Source organism: Typopeltis vanoorti, chromosome 22, assembly GCF_054136105.1.
Source record: "Typopeltis vanoorti isolate ZY-2024b chromosome 22, IOZ_Tvanoo_1.0, whole genome shotgun sequence".
In the NCBI taxonomy this organism is placed as follows: domain Eukaryota; kingdom Metazoa; phylum Arthropoda; class Arachnida; order Uropygi; family Thelyphonidae; genus Typopeltis; species Typopeltis vanoorti.
In genome coordinates, this window is record NC_143570.1 from 38440349 (window position 1) to 38463599 (window position 23251).

A 23251-nucleotide genomic window follows, 5' to 3' on the forward strand; every position below is an offset into this window, starting at 1 on the left:
CCTTACTAATTGAGGCCATAAAATAGAAGTAACATTATTAACAATAAAGCAACAAGGAGGTTCAATTGGAAATCATACAAGACAAATTAAGGTATAGATATTAAACAAAATTAAAGGAAGAGAACAAACATACGTATTTTACAAAGGCAACCAGCAAACTCATGAACAGTACAGGGCTCATGCAAGAAAGGTGACCAGCATGGCAATGAAGGCAAAATCAGATTACGAGAAGAATCTAGCTGAGCAGGCTAAAGGAAATTCCAAAGAGTTCTTTTGTTATTTGGCAAGTAAGAGGAAGCAGATAAAATAGGTGAGTTACTGAGTGACCACTTTTGCAAGGGTATATCATCCAAGTTGAGGTTACTGCTTTAACATATGTGATAGACACTAATGTGGGAACAGAGGTGGATGAATTGGAGATTCTTAGGATATTGCAGAATCTCAATGTAAATACAGCTGTGGGATTAGATGAGATATCAACTAAGTTCCAAGGGAGTGAAAAGAGGGGAAAATAATTTCCTTGCATAAGGAAGGTTCTAAGACTGTAATAGCAAATTGTAGACCAATCAGCATCTCAAGCATGGTGATAAAAGTACTGAAAAAATTGGTCAAAAAGAGAATTCAAGAATGGGTGGATAAAAATATGATACTGTATGTGACCAACATGGCTTTGTGAAGGGCAGGTCATGCCCTAGTAATTTACTAACTTTTTTTATAATAGAGTAACAGTTGGATAAAGGAAATGACTACATGATGATTCTACTTGATTTTGCAAAGGCATTTGACAGAATACCATGTGGAACTCTGTTATGCAAATTAGAACAAATGGGGATGAACATGACACTGATTAAGTGGATAAGAGGGTGACTGCTAGACTGGTATCAAAAAGTGGTATATGGAGGGGTAGAATTGAAGCAAAAAAACAATGAATGATATGGGAAATAACCTGAAAGGAAATATTCAGTTGTTTGCTAATGATGCAAAATTAGGTAGAGAAATAGTTAATCAGGGCAAGTGGAGAGCTTGCAGGATGATTTAAATAGGCTGTCAGTACGGGCAAAAGATATTGGGTATCAGTTTAATGTGGAGAAATGTTAAGTTATGCATTTTGGGATAAATAGATTACAAACTGTGTATTACATTGGCACTATCATGGAAATAGATGAAGCTAGAGATTTAGGAGTGGTGATAGACATAGAGTGAAAGTTAACATAAGTAACAAAGTTACTTAAAGGATTTTATAGGACTGATGCAAAAGAAATGTTTCAGCACTTAACTAGAGGGGCTAGATTTTATTTTGCTTGGAGGGTTGTGAATGAGTGGAATGGGTTGCCATATGAGTGGTTTGTCTGTTAATGGGTTCAATGAGATGTATGATAGATTGGCTGGATAGTTTGGGTCTCCTGTAAGGAGTCTTCAGATTCTATGGAGGTCCTGTACAACAACAACAACAGTAATTATAATAATAATTTTATCATCCTCCTGATATTTATCATGTATGTGTCTTCTCTCTTAAGCTCTCATTTGCTAACTTACTAGGAATTTTCGATATACCTTCTTCTTTTCCTCGACCACCTCTTTCACTTCTTTGTACCCCCCCCCCCCAGTGAGTTCTGATTTTTCTATTCTTGCAGATAACTTTATCATACATGAATCTCTTGCTGAATCAATCTTTTTTTTCTTCAGAATCTGCCACTGCCATGTATATATGAATAGAAGTTTGCACATGAAATATCTTAATGACTGGTCTCCTTGTATACAGATGCTGTTGATTTCACATCAGTTACCCCAGTGTCCCATAATGGCTAAAGCATTCTTTCTTTCAGGCATGTATGCTGCATATATTATAAAGTTCACCCCTGAAAGCTGCTCAACTTGAATAATTCTTTTTTAAAACTTTTGTGCATATTTTTATTTTCAATATGATATTCAGTTTTATTCTGCTCAAAACCAAAATGGTAATCACTTTCTATTTCAAATCTGCTTTATACTGTTGTTTCCCAAACCAGTGTAAAGATATTGCTGTCCACCATAACCTAATCAGTGAAACTTTTCTTATTCATTGTATCTTCCTCTCCACATAAATTTGTGTGCATATTTATATTGATACATGGTAGTGGTGACTAGTCCATGTTCAGAACAGAAATCAAGCATGTACTTACTATTATTATTAATACTCCCTACGAGGATAGGTTGAAGGTTTGTGGATTACAAAGTTTAGTTTATAGGTGGAAAAGAGGGGACATGATAGAAACTTTTAAGATATTAAAGGGGTTTTATAAAATTGATGCAAATGAAATTTTTCAATATGTGACAAAAATAGTCATAGAACTAGGGGCCATCCATGGAAGTTGTGTAAGAGTGTGGTTAATAGGGGTGTGCAGACCAGATTTTTTCATGGAGAGTGAGTGGAATGGATTGCCAGAATTGGTTGTGAGTTCCCTGATGCTGAATGGTTTCAAGGAGAGGTATGATAGGATTTGTGTGTATGGTGATTGATTTGGGTCTCCAGCGATAAGTCTCTGGACTCCGTTGAGATGCTGGGACAACAGATGTTGATTTTGAGTTTTCTTCAGCTACTGAAGAAAACTCAAAATCAACATCAGTAGAATTCAAGATAGCCACCATAAACATAAGTAACAACAGAAAAGAAGTGAACTGGCAGAAGGATTGGAGAAGTACCAAGTCAACATAATTGGTGTTTCTGAAACAAAGACAAAAACAGGTAATATTCTTCTAAATAACTATAAAATGTTACATTCAGGCAATAATGATCAGGAGAAGAAAGTAGCAACCATAGTGTAAAATTCGATGCAGCATCATAAATTCTTACAATGTTTAATTGCTTCAATTTTACAGGAGCCACATCCAAAATTCAAAGAATTGTAAAATTGTATATAATAGATGTAAATAATAATATCAGCCCATATAAAATTAGCCCAGAAAAATTTACATGATACTGTAGATACGAGTGTGTATTTCAAAAGAAAATCCCTTAGAGAGCAGAAGTATGTTAGAATTACTAACATAAGTAATACAAAATGCCCATCTGTAGAGACCCCGAGGAATTAAACATGCTAAAATAAAGTAAACAAGTATCTAAAAATAGAAGTTTAGGGGAAATTACCTTAGAGTTGGAAATATATTTGATATATCACTTGGTATAGGGTAGAATGGAAACCCATTGTAACCAAAGCAGTCCAACACCGCCATCAACGTCGATAGCAGAGAGGGGCAGTATACATCAGAAGCTGTTACGCTGTGCTGAAAAAGGGATTAAACTACACTTCAGGGAGATAGAAGTCGGAACTTTCTAGAAGGAAAGGAGTTAGCATGTGATAGGTATGGGGATCTCAGACCTTAATTCAAAGTTTGCACGGAAATATCTAGGGTCTAAAAAACTTCGCGCAGGTTCCCGTGAGAGGCAAAATAAAAAGGTCAGGAATTGACTAGCATGTGTTGACTGTCGTGCATAGGGGGACTTGACGCAAGGAGAAGAGGGGGAGGTCGATCCATGGAATCCCGAATGAATTCGTGGAGGGTAACCAGAGGCGAAACCTTATAGAGCAAGTAGCGGCTCAGGATCCGGGTGACAAGGCTTTGACCGTCAGACTGTACGTCCTAGCGCCTACAATGCTGAAAGATCAAGCTCCAGCCCCGCGAAGAATTCCAGAGGAGAACATGGTTTCCATGACGTGTCTGAAGCGATAGAGTAAGCCTTAAAAATAGAGGGGGATCCAGAATAAACCCGAAGAGAAGATACAACTAAGTGCAATTGTGCCTATGAAAGAGTTAATGTGAGTTTAATTTTTTTGTTGAAAAACTTTCCCTTATTTATGATGTGGAGGACTATTTTGGATGGACTGAATTCTTAGAACTGAAGGATGTGATAGATTGAAAACTTATTAGCATGGAGTTAATCTGCTTTTTAGAATAATTGAAAGGATATTAATGGAAGTTTAAGCTTATGTTTTATTGTGTTGAAATGATTTTAAGGAATTGATAAGAAAATTATAGAATTTAGAATTGTAATGGTGTGAGAAGTTGGTTGCTAAGTGAGTGTTACATTTCTTTTGTGAAAGTTAGAATTGGAGATTTTATTAGTCAGAGCATGATAATTCCTAGATTGTAAATGAGCTGGTAGTTATTTGATATACAGAATTAATTGTTTGATGATTCTCGTCTTTGATGCTTATAACATGCCTAAGAGTTGTCCTATATGATGGTTAATTTTGATGCTTAGCTTTGAGAGAAACTGATAATTATTTGATACATAGAATTAATTGTTTGATGATTTACGTCTTTGATGTTTATAACATGCCTAAGAGTTGTCATATATGATGTTTTAATTTTGATGCTTAGCCTTGAGAGGAAATGATAATAACATCATTTAAGTGTATGCATTGTATTATTGTCTTAGTGTGAATAAATATGTTTGTTTTATTTATAAGAAGTGCCGTCTGATCTTTTTAGCAACTGCACTGTTCTCAAATAAAATCCAATCCTGTAAGCGGGAAAGAAATTAAACCTTGGTACGAAATTTAAATTAAGAGTTAGCCACGACTGTAATTAACTGTATAGAGGTGCTTTACTGGAGGTTAATTAATTTTTAATGGTGCAGTCTGGAATAATCAAATAAATTTCTAGAAATCTCAAGTATAAGTATAATATACTGAAAGTAGAGAAAAGGAATTAAGATTAACTGACTATATAGAAAGGTAATGGATAAGGATAAAGTATAATAAACATAATGAAAGAAAATATAGAGTACAAGTCAAAAGAAAAACATTAGTAAAAATATAAATATTAATTAAAATATAGAAACCTCAATTTATATAACAAATGGAACATCAATATATTACAATAGTATCTATCACCAAACATGAAGTTAATCTTGAATAGTAGGCAACTGAGTGGAGTGATATGGGCAAACATCAAAATGAAGAAAAAGGCAAAAAGTCTATATTGGTAAGATTGCTAGGAGAATTTGGAGAAAAAGGCAAAGCTTAACACATTTCTGTATGTCTAGTATTCATTTCCTATGCTGCTATTTAGATGCCTAACACATATCAGTTTTTCTTCATATATCAGCTGCCCTCTCTAATTACCCAGAAAATTCCTCCACTTCTTCCATAGTAGAAACTTCTGTTGAGCTTAAGGCTCCAATAAGTGTCATTTTCCAGTTCCCTATTTTGATGTTTGCCCACATCACTCCACTCAGTTGCCTACTATTCAAGAAGATTATCTTATGTTTGGTGTTAGAGACTATAGTTGCTACTTTCTTCTCCTGATTGTTATTGCCTGAATGTGACATTTTGTAGTTATTTAGAAGAATATTACCTGTTTTTGTCTCTGTTTCAGAAACACCAACTATGTTGACTTGGTACTTTTCCAGTTCTTTTGCCAGTGTTATACCCTGATAAGTTGGAACATAAAATATTTCATCTTATCATTGTATAACAGAGCGAACACACAATAAGAAACATTATACCATGCTTGCCTCTGAGTATTAAAGTAATGCATTGTAAATATATCAAATATTTTATACTATGAGGAAACAAATAAGTATGCCTTTTGTACCACTCACAAATTAGTTAAATAATAATGAAAGAGTGGACCTGTAGCAAAGTTTAATAGAGCATTGTGTACTAAGATATATAGAATGTTAGCACAAGTTCAAGATGGGAGGGGAGGTGAAGTCCAAAGGTCACGGAGCAGCAACGTAAAGGAGCTGTTTGCCCCAAGCAATCGCGTGCCGTCAGCGCATGTGGGATATATCGGAAAAAGCTGGACGCCGTGACGTGAGCTCACGTAAGTGCATTGGGTGGATATCGCGGAATGTGAGAATCGCGAGAAAGAAAGGTGAAAATATAAGGGTCTAGCACCCCTGAAAAGAGGTTTTTTGCTCCTGGATCTCCTGGTGTTCGTCTTGCGGTGTCGTGAGCAGATGAAGGGTGGCAGTGCCCCCCCCATTCTGGATGGTTTCGATAGAGGCAGTGGCGGAACTGGAAGTAGTATCTCCGCGGAAGGAATAAGCCCAGCCATCTATAGAAAGCCAGATTGGAACACATGGACATTTCGTCTAAGGAGAGGGCGGATTCCGGTAGACCTTTGACGCGATGCAGAAATAAGGATAAATAAATAGACTTTATTTATATTTTGTTGATTGTGAATGAATGATTTGTGCCACGTTGTTAAACCAGAGGAAGGAACATTAGTGATAATAATAATTAGGACTGAACTGCAGTGATCTAGAGAGGGTTACCTTAAAATCTTACTATCTCCTATTGTGATAGAGTTACATAATATGTTCTAGGAGGTTAAGAATATGTTTAAAGTAAGGAATTGCTATCCATGAAAGGATTGTAAAAGATATAAATGCTATCTTGTGTGGTTTGATTGAACTACTAAAAAAATAGAGAGTTATTTTGATAATCATGCATGATTAAGGTATTTAAAGGAAAATATAAGATATCTTAGTGTGGTATTTTTTTCTTGACTATTATGTATATAAACTATTACACTTTTTTTATAATGTTAGTCAAGTTGCTTTTAATTTATCGTCCTACATGTTTCACCAATTTTTCTGTCGGCATCTTCAGGGAATGCAAAATTAGTAAGCTATATGAAGGTAACAGACTAGGTTATAACTGATGGTTCTAATTCATACAAAAATTAGTATTGTGCGAGACAATGTGCGTGTCTCGGGAACGTGAATTATTTGTTATGACTCATGATGTAATTGTCATGAAAGTTCATTTCTTTGATGTTTAATGATCTAATTAAAACTTTCCAAATTTCTGGTAAGGTTAGACCTTGATTCTTGTTTAGGTTTTCAGTTTTGTGTGGGTGACTGTAGCTGCTTCCTTGAAGGTTCTTGAATGGTAGTTATCTTCTATATAGGGCATAAGGCTCTTATCCCACTCAACGTGATGGTTGGTAGAGGCAAAGTGGCAAGAAAGGCCTGAAATGTCTTGTCTGTTGTTTCTGACATAGGGTATGTCAGAAACAACAGACTTTCTCGTTTCGAAGCTTCTAGAGGTCTGACCTACGTAATTAATACCACATGAGCAAGGTATATTATATACTCCAGAGTACTTGTAGAAAGGATGAGGGTCTTTTGGTGATCTTAAAAATTTCCAAATAGTGTTGACTGGCTTGAATGCTACTCTGATATTATGTGGTTTTAGAAGGTTAGCCAATTTTTTGGAAATGTTGCTGACAAACGGAATAGTAATAGTACTGATGTATTGGACGTCATCACGTTGTCTATGTCCATTTCACCTCGTCTCATCGTATATCTCAGAAACTTAGCATTATCCATATGCTCAAGAAAAGAGCTATACGGTACACAACAGACCAAGATGACCTAAAAACGGAATTAACTACGATATCCAGAGAGCTATCTTTAAATGGTTATCCAAAAAGACTCTACAACAAGATTCTCTTGACTGATATACCACATAGACAACGTGATGATGTCCAATACATCAGTACTATTACTATTCCGTTTGTCAGTAGCATTTCCAAAAAATTGGCTAACCTTCTAAAACCACATAATATCAGAGTAGTATTCAAGCCAGTCAACACTATTCAGAAATTTTTAAGATCGCCGAAAGACCCTCATCCTTTCTACAAGTACTCAGGAGTATATAATATACCTTGCTCATGTGGTATTAGTTACATAGCTTCTAGAGGTCAGATCTTTAGAAGCTTCGAAACGAGAAAGAAAGAACACATAGGGTATGTCAGAAACAACAGACAAGTATTTCAGGCCTTTCTTGCCACTTTGCCTCTACCAACCATCACATTGAGTGGGATAAGAGCCTTATGCCTTATATAGAAGATAACTACCATTCAAGAACCTTCAAGGAAGCAGCTACAGTCGCCCGCACAACTGAAAACCTAAACAAGAATCAAGGTCTAACCTCACCAGAAATTTGGAAAGCTTTAATTAGATCATTAAACATCAAAGAAATGAACTTTCATGACAATTACATCATGAGTCATAACAAATAAATCATGTTCCCGAGACACATGCATTGTCTCGCACAATACTAATTTTTGTATGAATTAGAACCGTCAGTTATAACCTAGTCTGTTGCCTTCATATAGCTTACTAAATTTGTATTCCCTGAAGATGTCGATAGAAAAATTGGCAAAACATGTAGGACGATAAATTAAAAGCAACTTGACTAACATTATAAAAAAAGTGTAATAGTTTATATAAAATATCTTACTTCAGAGATTTACAGTTTAATCAGTTTGAGTATACTTATATTATTGTATTGTTCTAATTCCATTCTGACTGTCAGGAACTCCCTTAAGGTTGGAATTAAGCTTATTGTATTGTATGTACACATTTATGCTATCTAATAAACCTTACTTTTGTACCCAATTAAGACTATCTGTGATTTCTGCAATCCGATGCACCGCTTATAAAAAAGTATTACGAACCTAGGTGGGAGACTAGAATAAGAATAGATTTTGGCCACGTCTGAATAATTACATGGTATCACTTAAGTACTGTCTTGAGATCACCTCTTGATTGACAATATTGTTTAATCTAAAAGCGCTAAGTGGCGCAGCAAAATATAAATTTCTTAGTGTTTTACGAGGGGTTGATCTCAGATAATCTGATACTCTGGTATTGGCTCGATCTCGAGCCTTTGTCCCCCAGATGTACCACGAATGAGAGTTTAACGGGGATTTGACCCAAAGACAAGGATAGATATATGAGTAGAAAGTACGACACAACATAAATGGTGCAGCCGGTAGGATGTGGTTTATATAACTGAAATAAGTACTTTATATAAATCACAGTAAGCTGGTTTCGGATTCCAACCAGAAATTCTTAACAAAGGCAAGGGTTAATTTAATATTTGTGTTAATCTAGAGGCAAACATGTCAAACCCTTCTAGCAGTTCAATAATGGAAGACAATGAGTTTTTTCGATGCATTAACCCCCAACAAGTGTTCCCCCAGTTCTCAGGCGAAGATTCTGATGATGTCATCTCATTTTTTTCATACATAGAAGAACTAAGAAAAACCTGGAAGATGGACTGATTTTCAGTTACTGGTATTGCTCCTTAGTAAGCTGGTAATGAAGGCAAAAACCTTCCTATACTTTCTAAAAGAGACCCTGGAGTATTCCAAGTTTAAACCGGTCCTAATTTCCCAGTTCTCTAAACTAGGAAGTTTGGGGCCTAATTTATGGAAACTCCAGAGGTGCACTCAGAAGGACAGGGTGAGTGTGTCTGATTTTCAGAACAGATTACTAATGGTGGCCAGTACCCTGAGTGTCCACAACGAAGAGAAACCTCATTTGGACTGAGCTGTTTTCCAGCATTTGAGGCAAGGAGTAAGAAAGGAATTGAAAGAAACTGCTTTCAACAAAGGAGTGACTACTTTGGATGAATGCTACAATGCAGTTAAGGAATGGGAGCAGATACTTGGAGACATACATCCCACTTCTGCTGCCAGTCTTGTAAACTTAGTTGAGCAAGAACGCTGCCCAACAATGAACCAAGATAAAAATGACAAATCCAAGATAAGAAAAGGAAACAAGGGCAATGATAGTGTGACAGTGAATAAGTTGACTGAAATCCTGCCTGAGACTTGTAAGATCAGGGCTATAGTCAAACAGGAAGTGGAACTTCTCCAGAAACCTGTCATGGAGTGATTGGACGAAGTAATGAAGAGATTAGAGACAATATCAGTGAAGGCCCCAGAACCTAAAGTTTCTATGACGGGCGAAACTATGAGTTTAATTCGAGAAGAGGTCGAGAGGCTACAAAAGCCCCTTCTTGACCGAATGGACACTGTCATGGAGAAAATCAAAGCTATTACCTCCCAAGAAAAGTTAGTACTACCATTAGATCACAGGGCTAATGATCAAGGTGATGGAAGAGAGTCTCCCAGGTGTTATAGATGCGACAGAATTGGGCACATAGCTCGCAATTGTTTCAGAGGCAGGGGACGCTTTAATAGAGGTCATGAAGAAGAACTCACATCTCATATGTACGCTAATAGGATGTGGAAGAAGGGACAAGGAATAAGAGGGCAGTCATATGAAATGATGGTGAAGACCAGTGTGCTTGGAGAGCATTGCAATGCCCTACTTGACACTGGAGCACAAACCTCCATCATTTCTGAGGACTATTTTAAAATGTTAGAACCATACATTAAGGACAAGATTACTTACCTCAAACGATCTGTGAGAATATTTGGGTGTACAGCCTCAGCATCTCACGCACATAAATCAGTAAATCTTAAAGTGCATCTGTCTGAGTTCAGAATGTGTGTTTGGCATGAGTTTCTGGTCTTGTCAGGATCTTCTCTCCCACACATAAAACTGATTCTGGGCAATGATTTTTTGATGAGATGCAACTTTAAGTGTGATTATGCAAGGAAGGAAGTATATCTCCTTGGAAGAAGGCAAAACTTAAACATGGGAATTGAATCAAAGTTGCATAAGAGCGAAAGGAACTCACCAAGGGTACGATCTTTTAAGGGGAACCTTAAAACCCAGGTTAGTAAATCTACAGGTGAGCTAGCAGGTGACTGCTTAAGTATGAAGGAGCACACTTTGTCAGCAGAGACAAGCCCTCATGTGAATGAAGTATCCTTTGTAGTACGAACATCACAGGGAATTTCAATTGGCACTGGGAGCTTAGAAGTAGACAAGAGTAAGCCTGACGTCCCAGGAATTAGTCACATTAGAGTTAGGAAAAGGAAAAAGAGGAAAATAAGAGAACCTAGTCTCCATCCTGACAAGGAACTTGGCAGGACTAGATGCCTCTAATTCACGAGGAAATTTTTTGATAAACTGAATACCTCTGAAAGATTGAAAGGGGCAGGAACAAGAATCGAAGTGAATGAAAGGAAGAAATCCAATGAGACTAATCATAATATTAGTAAACCAAGTAAGAATGCAAACAACCACAGGGGCACACTGTACTTCCAGAGTCAAAAAAGAAAAAAAACCCTCAATATGAAGAAGGTATAAGGAGCAGGAAATAAGGTGCCATTACATGAGACCCCCCTCCCGTCAGAACAGTAAGGAGGAACACTCGAAAAAAAAAAATTCTGGAAAATTTTTAATTTTGAAGGGGGGACCTTTGTTATACCCTGATAAGTTGGAACATAAAATATTTCATCTTATCATTGTATAACAGAGTGAACACACAATAAGAAACATTATACCATGCTTGCCTCTGAGTATTAAAATAATGCATTGTAAATATATCAAATATTTTATACTATGAGAAAACAAATAAGTATGCCTTTTGTACCACTCACAAATTAGTTAAATAATAATGAAAGAGTGGACCTGTAGCAAAGTTTAATAGAGCATTGTGTACTAAGAGATATAGAATGTTAGCACAAGTTCAAGATGGGGGGGGGGGGGTGAAGTCCAAAGGTCATGGAGCAGCAACGCAAAGGAGCTGTTTGCCCCAAGCAATCGCGTGCTGTCAGTGCATGTGGGATATAGCGGAGAAAGCTGGATGCAGTGACGTGAGCCCACGTAAGTGCATTGGGTGGACATCGCGGAATGCGAGAATCGCCGAGAAAGAAAGGTGAAAATATAAGGGTCTAGCACCCCTGAAAAGAAGCTTTTTGTTCCTGGATCTCCTGGTGTTTGTCTCGCGGTGTCATGAGCAGGTGAATGGCAGTGCCCCCATTCCGGATGGTTTCGATAGAGGCAGCGGCAGAACTGGACGTAGTATCTCCGCGGAAGGAATAAGCCCGGCCGTCCATAGAAAGCCAGATTGGAGCACATGGACATTTCGTCTAAGGAGAGGCAGATTCCGGTAGACCTTTGACATGATGCAGAACCAAGGATAGATAAGTAGACTTTATTTGTATTTTGTTGATTGTGAATGAATGATTTGTGCCACGTTGTTAAACCAGAGGAAGGAACATTAGTGATAATAATAATTAGGACTGAACTGCAGTAATATAGAGAGGGTTACCTTAAAATCTTACTATCTCCTATTGTGATAGAGTTACATAATATATTCTAGGAGGTTAAGAATATGTTTAAAGTAAGGAATTGCTATCCATGAAGGGATTGTAAAAGATATAAATGCTATCTTGTGAGGTTTGATTGAACTACTAAAAAAATAGAGAGTTATTGTGTTAATCATGCATGATTAAGGTATTTAAAGGAAAATATAAGATATCTTACTTCAGAGATTTACAGTTTAATCAGTTTGAGTATACTTATATTATTGTATTGTTCTAATTCTATCCTGACTGTCAGGAACTCCCATAAGGTTGGAATTAAGCTTATTGTATTGTATGTACACATTTATGATATCTAATAACCCTTGCTTTTGTACCCAACTAAGACTATCTGTGATTTCTGGAATCCGATGCACCGCTTATAAAAAAAAGTATTATGAACCTAGGTGGGAGACTAGAATAAGAATAGATTTTGGCCACGTCTGAATAATTACATGGTATCACTTAAGTACTGTCTTGAGATCACCTCTTAATTGACAATATTGTTTAATCTAAAAGCGCTAAGTGGCGCAGCAAAATATAAATTTCTTAGTGTTTTATGAGGGGTTGATCTCAAACAATCTGATACTCTGGTATTGGCTCGATCTCAAGGCAATTCCTTTGTCCTCCAGATGTACCACGTGATACCCAAATGAGAGTTTAATGGGGATTTGACCCAAAGACTAAAGGATAGATATATGAGTAGAAAGTACGACACAACACCAGTTCCACTTCTTTTCTGATGTTACTTATGTTTATGGTGGCTATCTTGAATTCTGCTGATGTTGATTTTGTGTTTGCTTCAGTAGCTGACTGCTGTTCACACTGGTTCTCTTGTTTAAACAACTGTTGCCCCAGCCAGCATGACTTTTCATCTTGTACTATTGTTTTTTGGTTTAAGACAATAAAGAATATAATTTGGTAAACTAAATACCAAATTGCCAGGCTATCCTTATTTGTTCATTATCCAGATGGATATCTAGTAACAGAGTGCACCATGATGAGTGGACATGAGATCAGAAGCCTAGATTGTTTCACTACATTCCTTAAAAGGCTATGTGGCAGTCTCTTTCCAGTCATCTTGTTTTGACTGTTAAGCATTCCTGTACAATAAAATTGGTACATCAAAATCCATTTATAATGTTTTCATTTTCATACCTCAAGATGTTTAAACCACCATCATCATCATTTCCTGATACCTATCTTCATACCTGTATAAAGACTGTGATTATATTATTCTCCATGAAAAATGTACATAATAACTTCCTGTTTGAACAACTGATTTGAACAAACCTTGCAGTGCTCATATACTTTGTTTCAAAATCATTATTCACAACTAGATCCTTTAACACTAATTTTGTTGCCATTCTTCAGTGGGATGAGGACTGTACTCAACTTCATTTAACTCAAATCATAGTCTTACTTATTTTTCTCATAAAAAAGATCTAGCCTCCTTTCCTTTTACCTTTGGTAATTACAGCTCTTCAGCTTTATATTACCAAATCTGATATTTCTTCACAAAGTGACATTTATTTTTAGTTTTGTCTTTCATACACATCACATATAGCACTTCGTACATATTCAGAATCTTCTTGACTTTAGATATTGTTTTCTCGCTTTTGGGGCAGTAATTTAAGATTTTTTTCTAAAAAACTTTGTGATCTTCATTAAGGATTTTTTAGGAAAATATTGCTAATTGAGGAATTCTGTATTATATTGTTTTTTCACTCTGATATCTGTGACATAGGTTGGATGTTTCTACTTTGTGCTTTTTCTGTAAGTACAGTACTTTCACAGACATTACTAAAGTGAACTGGCATCCATCATCCTTCTGGATTGTGTCATTATTACAGACTTGTTCACTATAACAAATTACCAAAATATTCTGATACATTGTTGATAGTCATAGGGCTAAAGAAAATTTACTGTAGCAAATTATCCACAATAATGAACTATTCTTATGGTCCTTGAGAGTTTTCTATAGTGAGAGTGTAATGTACTGAGTTCTGCAAATTGTGTGTGTATATATAATTGAAATAGGCTCTACAACTTATATGTTTATAACTGATGTCAAAAAAAAATAAAGCAGCAAAACTGCCTTTCTAAACAAAGTTATATGGTTAGCTAATGTAGCTTTATATAGTTTGTAGGATTTAAACCATCTGAATGTCAGTATGTAATTAATATAATTTTGTATTAAAAACATTTTTGATTAAAAATTTCTGATTTTTTTTGCTATTTTTGTTTTGTTCTCTTTTAGGAAGAACAATATTGATGAAAAGCTTATTTCTGCAGTAAAAGATGTAGCAGTGAGTTTTGGAGGGGATGTAAAACAAACAGAATCAGAACTTATTAAAAAACTCTTAGCTCATGCTGAAGAAACTAAAAGGGCAAAAAACAGCAACAACATTGAGTTGGGGAAACAAAACATAAGGTATAGAGCAAAAGTTAATTTTGTATTGTGTATATTTTATGGGTAAACTGCATCAGTTAGATAATTACAATACAGTAGATGCTGCTTATTGTGATCACTTTGGGACAGTCGCTTTTTGATAACGATAACCGGCTGATAACATTAAGCAAAGGATATAAAAAATTGCATCATTTATTTCAATTGATTGTTATGAACATTATTTAATTTATTGTTATAAAACTTTTTAATAAGCAACAACATAAAATTTATTTTAAAAACTTATCTAGTGTTGTCTGTCATGTCTTTGAATATAGTAGTTCATGAATAAATTGCTCATACTCATAATGCCTTTCGAAGTTTGTTGCTCTATTTTGCACACCACGACGAAGTATTCGTAGAGCTTCTTGCATTGATTGGAGGAGCTTCTAAAATTTGTTCTTCTATACTTGTATTAGATTCACTTTCTTCTATTAGTTTAAAGTTCTCATCGGAAGCAGCTTGACATATTGCCGACACTGTCATTGTAGCCACCACTTCGAGGTGTTATCAATATCCAGTCAATTTTCAAATTCTTCTTTTGACATACCATCTGGGGTTTTATTTCATTTGTAAGATACTCAAATTCTTTGGAAGAAGGAGTTTCACAGTTGTCTTTAAAAAATCCACCTTTTTGGAAGCAGTGTCCAATAGTCTTCTCTGAAACTTGCTTCTATGATATTGCTACCAAATGCAATGCATCAAGAAGGTAAATCTTTTTTTTTTGCAATTGCACTTGCATCAGATTGGTCTTATATAATCAAGTTCAGCTATAATTCTTCCATGAACATCCCTGTGATTATAAGCTTTAAAAACTCCAATGATGCCTTAGTCACATGGTTGAATTTACGATGTAGTGTTCAAAGGTAAGAAAATTACTTTGATGTTCTTTAATGATAAATTGTTTGCGTGCAGTTTGTGTGTCTACTAACAAGACAATTTTTTGCTTTAATTTGAGATCCCACTTAACTAACCAATTGTTGAAAATGTCATTAGTCATCCAAGCATTTGCACTAGAACAGTAGTCAACAGGCAAACTTTTGACACCTTTAAAACACTGAGGATTTTTACTTTTTCCAATCACTAGGAGCTCTCGTTTCTCACCTTTCATATTAGCACAACAAAGAACTGTTACTCGCTCTTTTGAAGATTTAAATCCTTTAGTACTTTCATTTTTAAACAAATAAGTGTGCTCAGGCACTACAAGAAAATAGAGTCCTATTTCGTCTGCATTGTAAATATACTCGGGAGAATATTCAGCAATAATTTTTGGCCACTCGGTCTTTATCCACGCATGAGCTGATAAAAAAAAAAATCAGCACTTTTTCCTTCACCATGAATACCCTTGTACACAATATTCTTGCGCTTTTTTCACCTATTAAACCATCCATCAGTTGCAGTGAAATTTTCTTTGTCCATTGTTTTTGCAAGTGCTTTTGCTTTTTGACACATCAAAGGCCCATTAATCGAAGTGTCTTTTCATGAACATTACTAAGCCAAATTTTTAATGCTGATTCAACTTGAGTATCCTTACCAGATCGGGATCTCTTTCAGTCTATCTTCTCATCAGTAAGAGCTGAAGTTTCAATGTTTTTTAAGATCTTACACAAGAGTGGTTGTGAAATTTTTAAATGTACACCTGCACTACGCTGACTCATTTTGGGCAATTTATCATAGCACTCCAAAAAATAAACTTGAAAAATCACAATTAGACTGTATTTATAATCCTCTTCCCTGCATTTGCCTGGAAGATGTAAGATTTACGGAAGAATAAGATTAAAGGAAGATTAACAAAAAAAAGTCAGATTTTGACAAATGTTCTTTGTCAAATTTTCTCCTGATTAACCCTTATTCCTTAGAATTCTGAAATGCAAAAGGCTAAACATTCGAGGATTTTGATAACAAAACCGAACTTTGATTATAATAGACAGATTATTTTAAATTTATTTTAAATGGTGTGTTTTGGGACTGACTGATTTTGATAACAATAGCCGATTGATAATATTATCTGCAATCACAATAAGCAGATTCTACTGTAATTTAAAATTTAAAAAAAGATCAATTTAGTGCTACAAGCACACATTTTTCAGCTTGTTTAAAATTATAAAAACTTCTGTGTACAAAAAAAAAAAAAAAAAGTGTTGCAAATTATTCATGTAACTATTTTATAATATGTGCACCCAAAGAAATTTGTTTCTTTCTTGTCTTGAAAATTGGTTTGTTACAAGACATACTTGAATATATCAGATAACATAATTAAGGATTTCTCCGTATTTACATATGCTTTGTGTACATGTATTCATTTTGACTTACTACAGCACCATGCATAATTTTAGGGTTGGATGCTAATATTCCACATATTGAGTAATGTATTCATTTAGTTTTTCATTATGTTGTCCTGTCCTTCTGATGTGTTGGATATGTTGTTTTTGAGAATTTCTGTATAAAGACCACAAAATTATAAGATAAAACTATTAGTTTGTTTCACACTTTTCTAGTAGTTTCATATACTTCTTTTCTACTTCTTCAGGAGAGTCAGTTAAAATGGCAAGAGACATTCAGTAGTTTAAAACAGTTTTTAAACATAGTATTAGTGATATCACTACAATCTTCTATGTAGTGATAGTTTGGTAATTTTCATTAAAAAAAATGACATGGCTGATGATTATTTAAGGAAGTTATTGTTGGTATAAAGTTATCACCGTACTCACTTTTCTTCCTCACCAATCTTTTGGTTACTGAAGTAGATGAATTAGTAAGATAATGTGATAAAAAGCATGGTTAGCAAATATAGTGGCTCTCACCAAATCCCTAGAGACAATAGAAATAATGAGTTATAGTGTAAGATTTGCTATACTTTAATTCCCCAGTTTCATTCCCATCACAAAAGAAATGTCAGGAAAAATAGTATAAATGGTGGGAGATAAAATAAAGGAAATTGAGGGAATTAGCAAAGAAAATGATGAGAAGTAGCATAAAGAAAATTGTGAGAAATACTGGAATTGAGGGAATTTATATTATAAACAAAGGAAAGTGCAAGAAACAGACCAAATGAAATCATGGAACAAATGAAATAGAACATAGGAAATTGTGGAGTTTGTGGAATTTCAGAACAATAGAAATAGTACAAAATTGGAAGTTGTACATTTTACAAAACATACAAAGGATTGGCAGCGATCAAACATAAAAAACACAAAATGACAATGTGAAAAAAAGTACCACTGCTAATGGGAGACATGAGAAAGCACAACAAAAAAAATACATCCCATGAGTTTACATATCAGAAATTTGATGATGATGATTGTAAAATTATAAAAATGAAATGTAGAATTACCTCGACTTAAATGCATTCACTGTCCCTGCACTCGCCACACTCTCAGCCAATGCATTCTAAACACCCACCACTCTATGCAAAAAATCTACTCCTTATCCCCATTGCTCATGCCCACCTTATACGCTTCCAGGGTATAAGGTGGGTGTAAGCTACTTCCAGACTACTCATTCTCCCCGTCTCCAATGCTCTATGAAAAATCTCATCTACGTTAATGTGGTAATTACCCCTTACCAACTTATTCATCTCAATTCTCCCCTTTTCCTTCTATCCATTAGCCCTGTAATTTACATTCTCTCAATCTGTCCTCGCATTCCAAAGACCAGATACCAACTTAGTCGTCTCTGGATCCTCTTGAACATCTCATCATCCATTTGGAAACCTGCAACCAAATCTGTGCACAGTAATCCATATGTGGCCTGATCAAAGTGTTGTACAATGGAATTAAAACATCCTTACTTCTGCATGTCAGTGTTCTCTGCATCATTCTCATGATCTGTTGTGTTGTCCTCACAATTTTAGCAAAATGTCCACAAAATTTCAAGTCTGTATCCACCACAACCCCGAATCCTTCATCTACTCCACTTCCTCTAAAATATTCCCACCAATCCTATACTCTGCATCCCATCTTTGCTTCCTAACTTTTAAAACCCTATGCTCTGCAACTTTAAACTGATATCCCCACACCCTCGCCAATTCAGACAGTCTATTTAGGTCCTCTTGCAAAACTACATCTGCTCTACTTCTCATAACTTTCCCTAACTTTGCATCATCTGCAAACAACTTATGTCACCATTTAAGCCCTTTCCAATGTCATTTACATACAAATTAAACAATAATGGTCCAAAAACAGACCCTCTGGAGCATGTTCTTGTGACTTTTCCTCTTCTGAAATATCATTTCCCCATACACAACCTGTTGATACTTATTGGATAGCCAATCTCCAATCCAATGCACTGATGTACTATCCAGCCCAAAAGGAATTTAACTTCACCAGAAATCTTTATAATAGACTAAATGTGTGCAGTTTGCACCATTAAAATTCAAAGTAACGTGAAAACTTCAGCAGTCAGACAAGTTTATTGTCACCTCCAGTTTCAAAGAAGATGAAGACAAAAACGATGAAGATTTGTCATATTAAGGGAGGGGGGGAGTAATGGCCACGACTGGTGTGAACAAATCAGAACCCAGTGATGAGCAGCTGGCATAAATTCATACTATTCTCTTAGAATTGTAAATTAAAGAAATATGACACAACATACAGTATTTCTCTTTAATTCAGACTTCAATAAAATTTATGAAGTTTGTGTGGATAATGCTCATTTTGTGTTTGAAAGATTCTTTATCCATAACTTAAAAAAAACAAACTCAGATATAGAAGTTTTCAGTCCTGTGTAGCTCAATGGAAGTGGCATTTTTGCACTAGGCCACCCAAAGATAGACTTTAGTTCAAGTCTAGTTGCTGAAGTTGAGGAGCTATTTCTAAGCCTTTCTTTGACTGGTTCCTGTGTTAGTGAATCTCTGGCACTGACAAGTGGGTTTTTTCTCCTAAAAACTTTGGTTTTCTGTCCCATAAACACAACAAAACTGACCATAGAACCCCACTCTATTTCAAACAATAACATGTCCTGTTAGGGTTAGGCACCATGATATATGGCAGCACTTCATTGCTAGTCTCTTCATTGGTTGCTGCTTAAAATTAGTGATAGTCCTTTGTCTTTTTTTTATATTTGGTTCCTGTCTTGTGTGTTCTGTTATTCTGTCATTCATTTTATTTTGTTTCCTGCAGTTTTCTTTGTTTATATATACTTCCTGCTGTACATAAACATTGTTGTCAATATATGATTTTCTGTTATTTATCTATTGACTGTTGGAAATTCATGTCAAAAAACCCATCAGATCTTCTGATCTAATGTCTGATTGATATCTCATCTTCTTGTAGTGCATATGGTTAGTAGGTACTACCTTGGATACTGAATGAATAAACATGGACTGACAATTTGGGATTTAGCTGAACAAATCTTTATTTATAGGAAGTTTTTTCCCTTGTTACAAAGTAAATTATACTTGACAAGAAATTATATTCTTGTTTGATCCTTTATCCTAGTGTAAGCAAAGTTTGCACATGAGGTTTATCACTGAATTACATGTATGTTGAAGATATTGACTTCACATTAATTGCCTTTGCATCCTGAAATGATGTAAAGGTCAAAACTGGTCTGGATAGTAAATAATCCTACCATAATGCATAGCAATATACATGTATGAAAGAAAGTGTGCTTTGCATTATAGGACACTAAGGCAATTGATGTACATTCAACAGCTTCTGTATACAGGTAGCCTGGTTGTGAAGATATTTCATGTGCAGCAACCTTTGTTTGCTTAAACTTGGATTAAACAAGAATATAATTTCTCGTTAAAGATAATTTAAATTTCTTTTTTTTTTTTAATTGGATTAAACCAAAACAAAATGGTTGTACAACATGATAGAATTTCATGCCATCTGGGGCATCACCTGGTTAAACAAGGGCTTTGCTGTTTTTGTCAGGGAATCAGGAAAAACAGTGAGCTACTGGAACCAACTTCAAATTACCATCAGCAGAATTTTGAGGTTGTCACATACAGTGGTAAGATTCTTCTAAATAAAATAAAAGTTATGTTATATTCAGGCAGTAATGAACAAGGAAAAGAATGAGTAGCCATAGTATTACACTAAACATAAAGATAATCTTCTTGAACAGATTATTTCCCACATCAAGTAGCGTGATGTAGGAAAACATCAAAATGGCCAATTGGACAATGAGAATTATTTATTCTTATGTCTGCACAGAAGATTCTACAAAGGAAGAAGTGAAGGAATTCATTGAGTCATTAGAGAAGATAACTGACACAAAGAAAAAAATTGTTCCTTGTTGGAGATCTAAATATCAGACATGTAGAAATGTTTTGGGAAAATTTGAAATAAAGAACAAAACTAATAATAATGGTAAGTTTTTGCTGGATTTCTGTCCAGGACAACGATTAGTCATTACTGTAGGAGAGAATAAATGACTACTATTTGGGTTTTTTTTTTTTGGTCAAATTTATTTTAAAACAAAGTTATACCAACTAGTTTCACCAACTGTGGCTGCTGGCTTCATCAGGATAAAAGATGTATAAAATAGTAAGAACACTTAAATGCTAAAAATTGTTAACACTAAAACTGTAAAATAAACTGAATACAATTATATTTTATATAAAAGCAGAAGAACGCGTATATCACACGCATAGCGCGTGTGTGATCTGCTAGTAATTGTGTAGGAACGATTTGTAGTTGGCGGCAAAATTCAGTTCTGGCATGTTGAAAGATCTAATAAGGGTCTTCCAGATCTCAGGCAGAATCAGTCCTTGGTTTCTATTAAGGTTATCTCTATTATTATTGACGTCTCCTATGTGCTCCTTCTTCCTGATTTCAAAACTTCTTGAAGTCTGGCCAATATAATTCAAGCCGCACGAGCAGGGTATGTTGTAAACTCCGGCATATTTTTATTGTTTGAAAAAATACAGAAAAGGATTTGCTCGATTTTCTAGGCAAGATTAACTCTTTGCATCAAAAAATTAAATTCACTCTAGAGCTTGAGAAAGATAACCAATTACCATTTCTGGACATTTTAATCAAGAAATCAATAGATGGACGTATCAACCTTACAGTTTATTGCAAACCCACCAATACAGGTAGATACTTGCACTTCACTTTTTCACACCATATTTCTCAGAAACTCAGCATTGTACACATGCTAAAAAATAGAGCCTCTCTCATTACGACAGATGATAAAGACTTCCAAGCTGAACTTTCCCAGATATCAAATGACCTTACAAAGCATGGTTATCCTAAGAAATTGATCCACAAGATACTTTTCTGTGACCCCCCACAAAGACAACCTGAAGATATACATTATAATTCTACCATTGGGATTCCATTTGTAGGGACAATTTCTAATAAGATTGCCAGACTCCTCAAGCCACATGGTATACGAGTAGCTTTTAAAACTGCACAGACCATTCACCAATTTTTACGATCTCCAAAAGACAGTCATCCGTTTTTTAAATATGCTGGAGTTTACAACATACCCTGCTCTTGTAGCTTGAATTATATTGGCCAGACTTCAAGAAGTTTTGAAATCAGGAAGAAGGAGCACATAGGAGATGTCAGTAATAATAGAGAAGACAAATCGGGGTTAGCCTTTCGTTTTGCTAGGACTAATCACATTATAGAATGTGATTATTCCTTCTTCCTGATTTCAAAACTTCTTGAAGTCTGGCCAATATAATTCAAGCTACAAGAGCAGGGTATGTTGTAAACTCCAGCATATTTAAAAAATGGATGACTGTCTTTTGGAGATCGTAAAAATTGGTGAATGGTCTGTGCAGTTTTAATTGCCCAGCTATGGGCACCAGGGTTTCTTTGTGATGGGGAGGAAGTGGAGAGGGTCCAGAGACGAGTGACCAAGATGATAGCAGGTCTGTGGAATGAACCTTATGAGAATAGGTTGAAGATTTGTGGGTTGCAGAAATTGGACGATAGGCGAAGGAGGGGTGATATGATTGAGACATTCAAATTACTGAAGGGTTTTTATAAGATTGATCCAGAAGATATTTTTGAAAATATGACTGGTGGTGGGAGGACTAGGGGCCATGCATGGAAGCTGGGCAAGAGCGTGGTTGACAAGGGTGTTAGAGCTAGGTTCTTTACTTGGAGAGTGGTAAATGAGTGGAATAAGCTTCCAGAGTCTGTTGTGGGTGCTACGACTGTGAATGAGTTCAAGGCAAGGTATGATAGATACTGTGTGAATGTTGAATAGTTGTTCTTGACATGATGTTAGGGCCTCCCTTGATGAGTCTGTCGACTCCTTGGAGTTTCCCGGAACAATAATAATAATAATAATAGAATGGGATAAAAGCTCAATGCCCTACTTAGAGGAGGACTTCCCTTCGCGAATTATAAAAGAAGCCACAATGGTTCTCTGCTCAGAACAAAACCTTAATAGAAACCAAGGACTGATTCTGCTCGAGATCTGGAAGACCCTTATTAGATCTTTCAACATGCCAGAACTGAATTTTATCGCCAACTACAAATCGTTCCTACACAACAACTAGCAGATCATAAACGTGCTATGCGTGTGATGTATGCATTCTTGTACTTTTATAAAAAATACAGTTGTATTCGGTTTGTTTTATGGTTTGTGTTAACAGTTTTTAGCATTTAAGTGTTCTTACTATTTTTATACATCTTTTACCCTGATGAATCCAGCAGCCACAGTTGGTGAAACTAGTTGGTATAACTTTGTTTTAAAATAAATTTGACCAAAAAAAAACCAAATAGTAGTAATTTATTCTCTCCTATAGTTCATGTGGTCAAAAATAACAGTATTACCATCATAGTCATTACTAATTCTGTTCTAACACAAAAATGCACATGAATTCAA

The 23251-nt window shown here is 35.4% G+C and overlaps 1 protein-coding gene across 1 annotated transcript in view; it reads left to right on the top strand.

Annotated features, from left to right (window-relative positions):
• The window catches only part of mRpS31 (mitochondrial ribosomal protein S31), a 115483-nt gene that overhangs the window by 41258 nt on the left and 50974 nt on the right, over positions 1 to 23251 (top strand). Inside the window, exon 6 of the mRNA XM_090412260.1 lies at positions 14267 to 14440. Within this exon, the coding sequence (XP_090268386.1) occupies positions 14267 to 14440 (174 nt within the window). The remainder of the gene's footprint in view (positions 1 to 14266; positions 14441 to 23251) is intronic.